The 13,622-nt window shown below is 44.5% G+C and overlaps 1 protein-coding gene across 11 annotated transcripts in view; it reads right to left on the bottom strand.

Annotated features, from left to right (window-relative positions):
* The window catches only part of LOC116939363 (zinc finger protein basonuclin-2-like), a 93,413-nt gene that overhangs the window by 30,199 nt on the left and 49,592 nt on the right, over positions 1-13,622 (bottom strand). For 8 of the 11 annotated variants that reach the window (XM_032947610.2, XM_032947663.2, XM_032947638.2 and 5 more), the window contains 2 exons: positions 6,252-6,354; positions 479-714 (listed from right to left, as the gene is read on the bottom strand). In XM_032947610.2, the coding sequence (XP_032803501.2) occupies positions 479-714; positions 6,252-6,354 (339 nt within the window). The remainder of the gene's footprint in view (positions 1-478; positions 715-6,251; positions 6,355-13,622) is intronic. The other 3 variants (XM_076066694.1, XM_076066700.1, XM_032947672.2) reach the window with 1 other exon arrangement.

The raw sequence follows: 13,622 nt of genomic DNA, 5'->3' as shown, positions 1-13,622 counted from the left end.
CGTATTCTAAACAGTAAAGAGCTTTTCCCATGGATATACCTGCCAAAGGAATGTGGATTTTTAAGCACTGCCTCAGCAGGGCTCTTAACATGATATAGGCACTGCCCCACTCAAATTAGTAGGAAATTAACTTGACCCAGTGCAAATGTTTAATTTAAGACGAATAAAACTCTTGTTTTAAAACTATTGTTGTATATCACAAATGCTGAGCACACCAAGGTCCAAAAAACCAAACGGCCAGCAAACAATGACTGAAGGTGACATAGGTAACGATTCACACACGTTGTTTTTTTTTTCCCCCCATTGAGCAAGGTTGACAAGAACTTAGGAAAACCGATGGATGGGAGGGAATTCCCAACGTCGAACCACGTGAGGGAATGCGCGCGACAGACGAGCGCTGCGACCGGCCGCCGTGGCGCCTGGACGGGGGTTTGCGAAGGGCGTCGGGGATGTCGCGCGGATAAACGCGCGTGCGTACCTGGAGTATGTATCCCCGGACGTAGTCACGCAGCGTCCAGTCCAGGCCGTGCAGGATTTGCAGCACCTCCTCCTGCTTGAGCACGCTGAAGAGGCGGTCGAGGAGGATCTTGAGGCGTATGGGCACGGCCTGCGTGCCGTACAGCATGAGGCTGCTGATGTCGAACACCACGTTGGACTGCACGATCTCCACCTGCGTCGGGTGGTAGAGGTGCTGCGTGCTCAACTTGTCCAGCGCTGCACACGCGCGCACGCCCAACAGCACCACCCACCACCGCCCGCAAAGGAAAAGGCGTTCAACATTGTGAGCGAAAGGACTTGCGCGTTTTGCTGTCGAATGATTATAGTAACAGCGACAATTTCGGTAGCGCCCTGATGTGGTAAGCTATTTACAAGGGTGCTGATATCACAGCGCTGCACGGCGTCTTATATCTGAGATATTGCTGGCTGTCGAGGTATCGACAGATATGTGAAGAGGTTGGATAAGTGAACATCCATAGAAAACGATGGTTACACCACGCACAAATAGGTCAATGGATAAAGTCAAGCGCGAACTGCATTACACGTGGGGAAATGCTTCACTGCGCTCGAGAAGAGAGCGAATGTACGTGAGATAAGGAATGCTTTGCATGCAAATAACTGTCAAGTCTGCTGTTTAACATCACAGTACAATGTCAAGTATCTGACTCACTCGGGACTCTGAAGTTAGAGGCGTACGTATGATACGGTCGGATGTGTGGACACCTATAGAAATTTGCTGCACCAGCCCGGCACTGACCAGTGTGGTGACGTTCGATCAAATAACCCCTTGACCCGCACGGCATGAGGAGGCCATCACCCGGCAGCGGATTGACGAACGGGCCGTTTTGTGCATGGCGAAAATAACAAAAATTCTGCCCTGGGTGTTGATGGTTAATGGATCTTGGCAAATGCGTGACAGTCGGTTTCGTGATGTTGTACCGCGCACAAAAAAAAAGGTAACCGTTTTGTTTTTCCCATTGTGGATTGCGTGAGCAGTGGAATACTTCACACGTGCGAGTGACCTTGGCGTTGGGTTTTTGAAAACCAGGCAGATGAATGTGTGACGTAAAAAAATGCGCTTATGTAGATTGAGAACTTAAAATTGAACTGCTCAGATTAACGATGCGGCTAATTTGCGAAGGTGAGAAAGACGATCCCTTAAAGTAACGTGCATCTCACATGGCCCCCCGTCGTTTATACGGAGTGCTCTTGCCAATAAAATTTGGTAACCCCCAGCGGCATTTGCTTTACGAGCATTACTCTGGTGATGAGACCCAGAAGGTCGAAACCTGTCCAGAGTCTGCTGACTTAAAACAAATCCTGCTGGTGTGGAAAGCCAATAGGCCAATGTGGTCAAATATATTTATTTATTCCCAAGTGGAGACATGGGATGGAGTTGTTCTTATTTTTGCTTTTATGTAATGCTATTTATGGGATTTTATGCTATCTTTATTTTAAATATTCTTCATAATTTGATTTCTTCTTTTTGACATCTACATCATCATCATCTTCTTCTCCTCAATAACGAACTTCTGAATTCTAAAGCAAGATCATAGTTTGAGTTTGAAATTATACATCAATCCACCTGACACCAAGCTTCACAGACCAGCACAGAGGATGTCGACGTCTCCCACGTGCATCAGATTTGTACTGCGTGTTGATCTGTACGATGTCCGACGTTTCACACCATATGCTGGGAGCGTCTTCTTGAAATCAGAAGCTCCCAGCATGTGGGGTGAAAACGAAAGACCTCACGCGGAACAACTTATGAAGAACGTTTTTGTAGCCAATACTATAATCCATATTTATTTTTGGGTCCAGAGCATGTAGTCGTTTTATGCCAAAATTCTTGCCATCATTCCTCCACTTCTCGACAAGATTGTCACGTTTGCAAAGATATTATTTTAAAAATACTATGCAGCAGTGTAAAGGGTGCTTGTATGATGTATTTAACTAGTAGCTAGCAGTGCATAAAAAAAAAACTAAACCTTTTTAGTTGCATTAAGCAACGTACATTATGGTATTTAATTAAATTACACGGAGTAGTCATGTTCACAAAGTGTCACGCTGATAATGGCACATTTATGTTGCCTTAATAACATAAGTCTGTCTCAATTTGATGCGTGCATCAGCAGCATGAGAACACACAACAGGTTACAAAGCGTCTTCGCAAAACCGCATCCAATGCACCGGCTTTGATTAACAAGCACATAAAGTAATTATGTGTTCAAATAAAATCAAGGCTCTAATCATGCTGTAGGTGTTTTTTTTTAGTTTTTCAACTCAAAGGTGAATACTTTTATGATGTTGTATTGATCCTCTCTCAAGGTTGGTGTGCCGCAAACGTGCTACGGGCATTTTTTTTATTTACTGCTAATGACTGCAACCACATTCCCGTTTCACGCAACATGCGCACTCTGTGCACGATTTAATAATGACACTAAACATGCAATATGCTAAGCAGCCAATGCCATTCTGCTAAATGCGCGCGATGTACATTCCCATTAATTCTGTCTCGCCTTTGTATCACGCAAACAAATCACCACCGCAGACTTCGCGCATAACACCCCCCCCCACCCCGCCGTGGCTCTCCGTCGATTTAAAGAATGCCGCGGTTTTTTTTTCTTTTGCTCAAATGCTGGAAATCCGCACGATCATCACGCCTCTCGCCGTGCTTCCCTGACATGCGAGAGGTCTGCTCTCGGCAGGCTTGCAAGTGTGAGGCCGGTGCGATGTCTGGCCTCGGCTAGAATCAAATGTTTATTCTAATTCTAACATGCGGCGTCTGAAGGCCTCGGAGGTTCCATCTTGGAACACAACTGCTCCCAAGGCCCCCTCGCTTGCCTAGCTCTGTACACACACACACACACAGATCTCCCCTGGTCTCCTTTGGCAGCTTTCCCCGACTGCGCTTGCTTCCTTCGTTCCCTACCTCTTCTTGGCTTTATCTCAAACTCTCACAGCTAGCTTAACCTGTAAGGAATATTTGGAAGCCCCAAATGTAAGCAACATGATATGATTTTTTTTTTGGTGCTGGTGGTGGGGAAAAACTTTTTTTTACACATTAGGAAAATGGGAATATGTTTTAAAAAAGGGTGCTCAAGAATATGTCACTTTGTGTAGAAATTTCAGCGTGAAAAAAAAGTTTTTTTAATATTTCCACACTTAGTATTTTGACTTTCCATGAATTCGCTTCAGACCAAATATTCCTCTCATTCAGTAAGGATGTTTAAAAAAATGGTGATTGTACAAAGCAATTTGTTTATTATTCTAAAGGTAGCTAATGAGCCAATTTACTTTGTTTAACTTGTTTTAGAAACACTTTCTGCAATTTCAACGCATAGAATATTCAACAGCTGAGGGAAAAGAAAAACCCACTCCGGGCAACGTCGGAATAGTCCAAGCCAGGCAGACGATGATGTTTTTATTTTCAATGACAACAAGGCGCTTGCACTAATTGCGAGCGACAGCCACATGCCAGGGTTTTGGGTGGATCGAGTGAGCCCGGGATGCAAACAGCTGTTGTGCGCGATCATCGCTGCATATCAAATCAAAACAGGGAGGTAGCAGATTTAAATGGTTTTAAATACTCATGAGCGGATGTGCGAACAAGCGGCGCGCAAAAAAATCAGGCAGGCTGTGCCGAAATATGAAACGACAGTTCTAATTACATGGCTTTAATTGCTGTAATGAAGCACATGTTTGCACGCAAATAGCAATAATGGAATAAACATTGCTGAAGTGGTCCCCCTCCCTACAAGGACTCTGCTGGGATTAAATGTGCAGTTAGATGTCGAAGAGACTGGCAATTTTTATTTACCGGGTACTTAAAATGCAACGTGCAATTGATGCGCGTGTGTGTGTATATAGAATGTTTTTTTTTTATTTTCAGATGAAATTCATGAAGTAAAACAAATTCCACTGTGCAAATGTTTAATGTACACGTCTCACAAAATGTATTTCATGTCTAAATGCACCTACAATTCTGAGAGCTTTTTTTATTCAAAAGAAAGTAAAGAAAATAGCAAAGTGTAAAAATTGTACAGAAAGTCACCAAAACCAGCCACTTAAGATAACTTTATATCAACACTACCTACACACAGCAGGAGAAACATTTGATCGTAAAACATTTTTTTTTATAACCTTGCAAAAAAAGAAAAGTATCATTAGTAAGGATGAGTTACTTCAATACATCAGGATTAATTTCAACTCAACCACTGGTAACTTTTTAATGGCTCAATATAAACTTTCAAAATTGTACCACTTCAGCATGATCCGCAATCTCAGCAGTAGGTAGATTCAGCAGAAACTTTTAAATTCACATCCTCTACGTAATTTTTTCGGATGTAACAAACGTCTGCTCGGCGAGGTACAATGTCGCGGATCAAATTACACAGGAGCAAAGTGTCCGACTCAAGCAGTGCCATTTAGGATCCTTTACATTCATTATTTACACGCAAGGAAAAAATATTTGAGTGAGAAGATTTTCAAAGGACATGAATTGGTACAAAAGACAATATGAACATTCGGAGAACGTTAATGAAGTGAAAGTTCTAATGCACATTAAGAGACATATTTTTTTAGGCCACGTGAAGCACAGCAACCACGTATGAGAGATGGATGTGGCTTTAGGAACAACGCGGAGGTGCGGCTATGCCCTGTTAATTGTTTTGCATTTGCACTTTAAAAAAAAAATGTTGACAAGGAAACCAGACGTTTTTTAAATAACAATACAGATATCGTATTGTTCAAGCCCTTTAAACGGGCATTGCCGGGAAGAAAGGTATGTTAACAAGGTGAATGTTAAGGGTCACCCTGATGAATACTGCAGATAGTTTAATAATACATTTACAAGCATTTGCTGATAGCTAATGGATGAAGGCCTCCTCGTGTTGGTCCATCAGCGGGGTTGTTTGACCGTACTTCATCGCGCTGATGAGTATAAGTTGGGTGGTTGGGAAGACTGGTTTAGATGTAATTCGCCACTGATTTTAGCCGTGGCTGGGAGTCAAACTCAGATCCACGCATCAACAATTGCCCCACAGCTTGCTAAATAATGGCAGCAAAAACTCAATTGCAAATATCGATGGCAAAATACTGCATATCTGAGTGAGGAGTTCTACAAGCAGCGGCTCTGCTTTAGACGACGCCATCATCCCGATGTCGTTTATCAGCGTGAATAAAAAATCGCACAGGAGCAAGATCGTGACGTCTCGCTGAACAACGTTCAACTCAACGGCACCCATACTGGGGACACGCACGTCCCTTGTATACACGCAGCTAACGGCAGGCGTGCTCTGTGCAAGACTGACTTGACGATCTCAAGCAAGGTAATTTTCTTCATAAATGAACAATATATGTAAAAATTGCCTGAAACATTGGTATAATATGCATGGTCCTCTTACAAGGCAGTGTTACGGCAGTGGAGGGAGCAATAGTGCAGTGGTTAGCACGTTGCACTATGAACCTGGGCTGTCTCAGTTCGATTCTCGGCCGTGGCCAACATCAGTGGTGAGATATATCCAAACCAGGTCCGGGACGCCCCTCAAAATTCACCAGCCCGTACGGACAAGTGTGATGATCAAACAGCCAAAAACGGCACGGGGCAAAATCCTGAACATCCAGCAGTGGCCTTGCCAAAGCACAGTAAACTATGTGATCATTAGCAGTCTGTTACACGAATCTCGATACGTCCAGAGCCAGTCGTGCAATTTCGTTGTTATATTGAAAATGGAGAGACGGGAAATTCTTACCGTGGGCCACCCAGCCATGCTTGCACTGGTCACACGTTCTGATGTGAATCTTGCCCGGCTGGAAGCACTCGCAGCTGCAGTTTACCAGTGTACAACGAATGGCCTAAGCACGCGCACGGACAAAAAAGCGCACATCTTTATTAACGGGAACGGGTTAGAAGGAACACCCGGCATGATGCTCATACGCCAAGAGATGAAATGTGACAAAAATTCCGTACGGAAACAAATTGTCAACGTACAGTAAAAGTATATATATATTTTCATCGTTCCATTATTCATGTGTATGCACAGGCACCGTAAAGGGTTTATGGTTTTGTTTTTTTGAAACACACGCCAAATTTAAATGAAATTTATTTTGGCAGGACAATTTCATGGAATGTATGCGTGGGTGCCAATTGGCACACTCTGAGACACTTCATTTTTTTTCAGTTATAACCTTTCCGCGAGGCTGACGTTCAAAACATTTGTTGCTGTACGACATAATCGCCCGCAGGTTCCATGCTCTTACGTCCAACGTTCGCAACGTAAAACCAGCACACGGCGCGATGTCAAATCGTATGCGATCGAAAATACCGTAGTGATAGCATTAATATTATTTGCATTTATATTGCACCCATAATGTAATCAAACTTCGTTGGAGTGGAGTTTATTCTTTTTTTTTAATCCAGGGGAAATACATTGTATTTTTTTTTTACTAAATCCTTTAAATACAAGAGTTATCAATTTTCAAAGATTCGCAAGTGAAGCCCTTGGACAAACGCACGATTCAATGCACTTTGTCAAAGGTCGCTTCAAAAGAGTGTGTGTAGAAATCCAAGACAATGACAAAGACTCCCCCCCCCCCCCCGCATAGCCTCAACAGACTTTTGAGGCAAGTGCTGTTCAGCGAGCACCATTCACATACAGTATACACCAGCGGACATCCAAGTGCATTCAGAAATGTGAGCCGGTGTCCATAACATAGGACTTTTGTAGCGCAAAAATAATAATAATAATAATTTAAAAAAAGTACAGGGCAAAAATAAGCTACGCGAGCACGGTCCCTCTCTAGATCTTTAAAAGGGAATGCCGCGTGTGGGCACGGAGGACCCCAAAGTCTCCATTTCCCACCAGTCCCCACCGGTGCCACAGCTGTCAAATAGCACGCGCGGCGACAAGCGACGTGGCGCCGAGTGACGCCCGCTCCTTCGGGGGGGACTCTTCCCGGCAGCAGCAGCAGCAGCCCCCCACACCCAACCCCGCCCGCCTTGGACGCGTGACACATGAAACGACCGCGGGGGCGTGGGGGGGGGACCGACATCTCTCACTGTCATCTTCTCAAGCAGAACTGCCGCTGTCGCAACGGCGGCGGCACCGCTTCGTACGCTGACCCCCCCCCCCCCCCACTATGACCCCCCCCCACCCACCCCTCCACTCCCCCACAAGCCTCGCTGCCCCTCGAGTCAACAAACAAAAACTACAGGCTTCGCTTTTACTCTGTCAAACCTAATAAAACGAGCACAAAAAAAAAAAACTTGCCGAATGTTCCTTATTGCCTAGTTGTTGTGTGTGTGTGTGTTTTTTTGTGTAACCGCGCGCCGGTTCTCCCTGCCTCTGCATTGTAACGTGCACAACAGATTTCAGGGATGACACTCGCATTAAAGGGAAGTGGAGTGACGTGGGCTTTGTGCCCATCACGCAGACACGCCACCCTTCCATTAGTCAACCCTGCCTCCAGCTTCCCTATGGCTATTCCCACGTGGGTTCCCGCGATTGACATCTACGACTTGCTTTGACGCACTTTGCACTACTGAGAGTCGCATCGCCCCCCCACCCACCCACCCTTTGCTCGCTCCTTGCTGAGAAGCACTGCCTGTGTCTTAGCTGCCAGGCGTCGGGTACAGGGCAGGTTTACAGAGTCCAGTGGCGCTGCGCAATCGCCACGCTCCGGTGTTGCGGTTCTGACGTCGTAATTACAGGATCTTTTGGGCCAGACGATGAGGGAGGGGATGGCAGCCGAAACAAAATCAAGCACGCAAAAGATCCTTTTGCAGGGCGGCACGCTTCAGTGCAAACTATCTCTCAAACTTATTTATGCACGCGCGTGCGCGCGCGCTTGGGCAATAGGCCGACGAAAATGCGATGCAGAAAATACCGCGTCACCTAAGGCGGTGGCGATCCTTGTAAAAGCACAAGAATTGCTACGATTCTTCCGCGTGCAGCTGGAGATGTGAACAAATTTCACACGTGGCATTCACAACGCTTGAACGAATTCAGTTTTCTTCAAATAATATTAGAGTTATTTTAAAACATCATCATCATCACCACTGTTGCCTCAGTCTGTACCTGTCAAACTTTATTTGTAATCGCATCATATTGCATTATGCAATAAAGCAGTGATCCCCAGCGGACTGATTTAATTATTGTATGCCATTACAAATAAATGCAATCGAGTCTTTTATGGCCAGACCCATTTTACCTTGTAACATTAAGAACAGTTGTTAGTAATATTACAGCCGCTATATATCATACAGTTACAATTCATATTACTCTTGTACTATGCTACATTTAATTGTATTTTTCTGGAAACACCACCGTCAAGGTATTACATTGCTATGTATATAAAATATGGACTTGTCTCATTGAGGAATATATATGCTTACACAACTGGCATTGATGTATACAACTAGCATATGTTTCAACAAATGCCTGCATAAATCCTCACGAAAGTTTTTTTTTTCTCTCGAAAGTTATTATTTTATCCCGTAACAAAATTACTGGCTATCAAAAAAAAACACCAAATAACTTAATTGTAAATATATATTTTAAAAAAAGATTAATGTTTTTTGGGAAAAAATATATATCATATTTTACAGTTATATAAATAAAACAATTCCCAACATCTCCTCGACTGCAGACGTATCGGACACACCGCGAGTACGCGATCGAAAATGCGCGAACATTTTTCCATATTACAGCATCACAGTAATGAGACACGTGACAAGCTGCCAGACTATTTGACACAAATTGACCTGAGCTCAGCCTTGGAAGTTTTTTTTTCATCTCTGGCAACGGTATCCCACCAGGGCAAATTTGCCATGGCGAGTACCGTCCCTCGTCTATATCTTTACATGTGTTGCAAGAAAGCCCACAAGCCATCCCAGTGACCACGGAATTTTTTGGAGCAGACGTGACGCAGCTCGGCAGAGTCCGTGATCATGCAGGACTTCGCTCGCTGTCACCCTTCCCCCGACGGTCGCGAAGGGGTTCGCTCTTAAAATCGTCCACACGAGTGCGGAGCCACGGCGATGTACGCGGACACACTGAAGCCCTCCTTTAATTTCTTTAGCCGACACACAAACAGACTTTTTGGGGCAAGTGGCGTTCGCGGAGCACATATCAAGGCCGGCGCTTTAGCGCACGAGGGGGTGGGTGGCCAGCACGACGCCCGACCGCCTTTGTCTCCTCCACAGTGGCGATGCTTACACATCGCACCAGGCACTCATTTGAGGCTTAGTCGACCTAGGCAAGGCCCAGGACAGGTTCTAATAATCGTCACTGGTGGTGACCGTGAGCGAGCATCGAGATGGGGCCGCCGGGCTTGCGACGCAGCGCCCTAACCACTGTGCCAACGCTCCCCGGCATACATACACATATGCACAAGCATAATTGGAACAAATACAAATTCATATAAAGTACCATTTCAGCGACAGTTAAAAATGTCGCTGAAATGGAAACGCGTTCATGCCGATGATACTGATACAGATGTAATGTCAAAGCATCTCCCCAATGCTCTATCAACGAGTTGATGTTTTATATCGAAAATTCACCTAATTTCCACATAACTGCAAATTGTATTAATTGCATATTATGTGTCTAAGTAAAAATGAGTGCCATTATTAATAAGTGCTGTATTTAATTATTTCAAATAACAGTGTTACTTTTTCCCCCATGTAAACATATTTGAAACCGTGATGCATTCATCATATGGAGCAATCCAATTTTAAGTGTTGACTGTATTTGATATAAAATTGTAATTATTGAAATGCCTGCCACTAAATTAAAGTGTCTGTAAGGCAAAACATTAGAAACTATATATGCCTAATATTACAACCAATTTACATCGTTACAGATATATTTATCATTTTTATTTTACTTGATAACAGGGCCTTATATGCACATAAAACACACACAACATATTAGCCATGTACGCGGTGGGTTTTAAGCCAGGCAAATACAATGGAAAGTATCGTAAGAAACACTTGTCCATTTGTTTTCTTAATACGACATTTGACTGTGGGTAGCAATTAGTTTTTTTCATGCTGTGGACTGCATATAAGCAAACCTAATATGTTTTGCCGAAAGATTCTGATGTGTGGGATTTTTTGAAGCGTTTTGATAACTTGTTCAAACTCAAAATGAGAACAAAACGAGACATAAATAACGTGTCCTTTTGTAGCCCTTAGTGGGCTAGTACATCGGGGGGCCTAATGAGTGGAATCTTAGGGAAGTCCTCCCATTGTTAGTTAACTGTTAAAAACAAATATGCGAAAGTAAAGAATGCATTACAGTTTTCGCACATGAATTGCATTGCCTTTTAGCCGCAACAAACAGCCGAGGAGAAAAGATAATTTTTACGTGATGAAAATGAATGAATATAAAACTGTTGGGCTCGTTTTTATTAAATATCCTTAATCAAAAGGAAACCGACCATTCAAGACAGCGTGACATCTCCTCATGGTGAGTGCCAGCAAACGCGGTTTACTGGAGGACTGCTTACTGTGCCATCGCCACGCTGTCAAACGCCATCTCATATGTACACAGCGATTATTCATAATCAGCACGTGCTGATATACAATTGCAACCGCAATTAAGAACGTTCGCTTTTCCAGGAACGCTAATTACCGTCGAAGTAATAAACACTGCCACCGACTGTCACGGGGAGTTATATTTGTCATACGCGTTTCAATAAAGCAAGCGCTCGAGTCAATCATCAGAGCTATTACTTAACAGGCCACATTTTATGCTGAGTAATGTAATTAATGTATATTTACATTTCAAGCATCTCAACAACTCAATTACCGACTATAAATATTGAGATAACTTCACACATTTTACCACAGTACGTCTTTCTGCTTCATAACACTGAGCAACGGAGTGGGTTCCCCCTCCCCCAGCAACGTAATTAATGAGAAGAGCTGTTATCACTCCCGATCAATGTACCCATATTCATTTGTCACGAAAAAAATCTAAATGTGTACATACGGCTGTCGTATTCCGGAAGCCGCGCAAGTCAGACACGCGCACGCCAGCGGACCGCACGTATTGTGGAATGGGTGGCAAATCACATTCTAAAATTATCACATTCATTAGGCTATATAATTCACAAAGGACCAAAGACCCGATGCCCCTTGCTGTGAGTACAGTTGTAGGAATGATCTGTGCAAACTCATATGAATTTCTATGCAGCCGGTGTCCTGGGAAGCCATTGGACAGAGATTCAACTCCCACTGCAGTCTGCCTAACAACCACTGCCGCATTCGAACGACAAATTAGAATCCCAATTAGCAAAATTCTCGACTGTGGCTTGTCTCTTCCAATATCAAAGGCCCGACCGCTGTTCTGGCTATTTGAAGGAATTAATTAAGCTACTTTTACATTTCCACCAAATTTCACCGCAAGGACAGGTCCCTGGTCGTGCCCGGCTTTGTGTGCTGCGTGTATCCATGCTTGTGGCAATTACTCTCATTAAGGGAAAGATGTTCAACGTAATAGGATTATTCCTAGAGTTGCCAATTAACAGCCTTCCCGTCAAGGCATGTCACTCCAGCCGAGTGTGGATGAACAAAATCAGAATGCTTTGAACTGCGGAGTTTGGCTGGAACTGCTCTCCTGGGGAGCCAAGATCTGAAGAGAGAGGTGAGCAGAGACTCAAGGGAGCACAGGGGGAGCAGGGAGGGGTGAGCAAAAGGGGGAAGGCAAAGGAATGGAGAGGAGGAGGGAGGGGGGGGGCGCACTGGGCAGTGGCAATCCGAACACATGTCACTAGGCCTTTCACTCCTACGTCTGAATCTGCTCACCCTCCTCTGCTTCCCAACCCTCCAGGGTGGCCCCGGTTTCCTTTCTGTGGTCATCCCAGAGGACCGACAACCGTTCTGTATTTCCTCCCTCTCTCTCTCTTCTCATGTCTCCCTACACCCTGGCTCTCTCACACCTCGCACTGTTGCTAGCCATGCCTCAGTTTTCGGTGCAGGAATTGCACTGGAAGCATATCAATCAAAACCAGATGCTCTCTGGTCTGGCTGCGTTTGGCTGCAGCGTGATCTGTCCCTGCGGGCTCCCGGGCGGGATCTGTCCCGAATTCTTGCGCCGCTGCAGACTTGGAACACTCTGCGCCGCTCAGATTAGGAGAGTTAAGCCACACGGTCGTGCTGCAGACCGTGGCTTAAGAAAGCCACCTCAACCTCAATGCAATAACGGTTATCGCCGCAAAAAATTATATGAGGGTGACGAGAGGGGAGCAGTCAGGGGGCACCGCGGCAGATTATAAACATTCGGCTTTATTAGGCCTCCGACATCCCTATCCCAGCGCAAGGAATCCTAAAATGTTCTGCCCTTATTTGGCCTGCAGCCACTATATACCTTTCCCACCTGAATTCCAGATGTGCATAGTGGCCGGTCGGTCTCGCGTTTCTGTAAAAACTGCAATTTTTGCTGCAGACGACTAACTCAAGGCAGCTGCTACCGCGCGCTGTGATCTACCTGACACCGGTGAGAGACAAATTAACAGCACACGCGGCCGATAGACAGACACAAACAGAAAAGCGAATGGCTTTGTCAGTGCCGGTGGCCTCTCTCCAGCTGTGGCCATACATAACGACCCTTTATGGGGGCTTTTTTTCTCCCCTCCCTCTTTTTTTTTTAAAGTTGACTCGAACTGAATGGGGATTATTGTCAAGTATACGTGTGCAAAGAGGTGCTTCTCTTTTGCTCGAAGCAAGCGGACGTACGACGGAAACTCAAGCTGGCTTCGATTCGACGATTCAGTTACACTTCGTGAACCCCCCCGCCCCCCCCCCCCGTTCTCCATGAACAGTTTTAAGAAATCGTTACAAAAGTAAATGCACGGTTTTATCACTCGCAATTATACGGATAGATTTTTAACTACACCAAGAATAGGGAATGAAGGAACTAAACACTAAATATGGTGCATTGTCAGAAATAAAAAACGATTTACAAAATTGGTAACGCAAGATGACATCTAATGCAATACTTATTGATTACATAACAATGTAGAGTTATATTTATAGATATCTAATGACACACGTATACATTCCATTAAATAGTTGTCTACCACTATTTTTATCCGAAAAGAAAAAAAACATTCTTTCG

This window comes from Petromyzon marinus, chromosome 1 (genome assembly GCF_048934315.1).
Source record: "Petromyzon marinus isolate PM22_M1 ecotype Great Lakes invasive population chromosome 1, UKy_Petmar_22M1.pri1.0, whole genome shotgun sequence".
NCBI lineage: Eukaryota > Metazoa > Chordata > Hyperoartia > Petromyzontiformes > Petromyzontidae > Petromyzon > Petromyzon marinus.
This window is presented reverse-complemented; position numbering and strand designations above follow the sequence as displayed.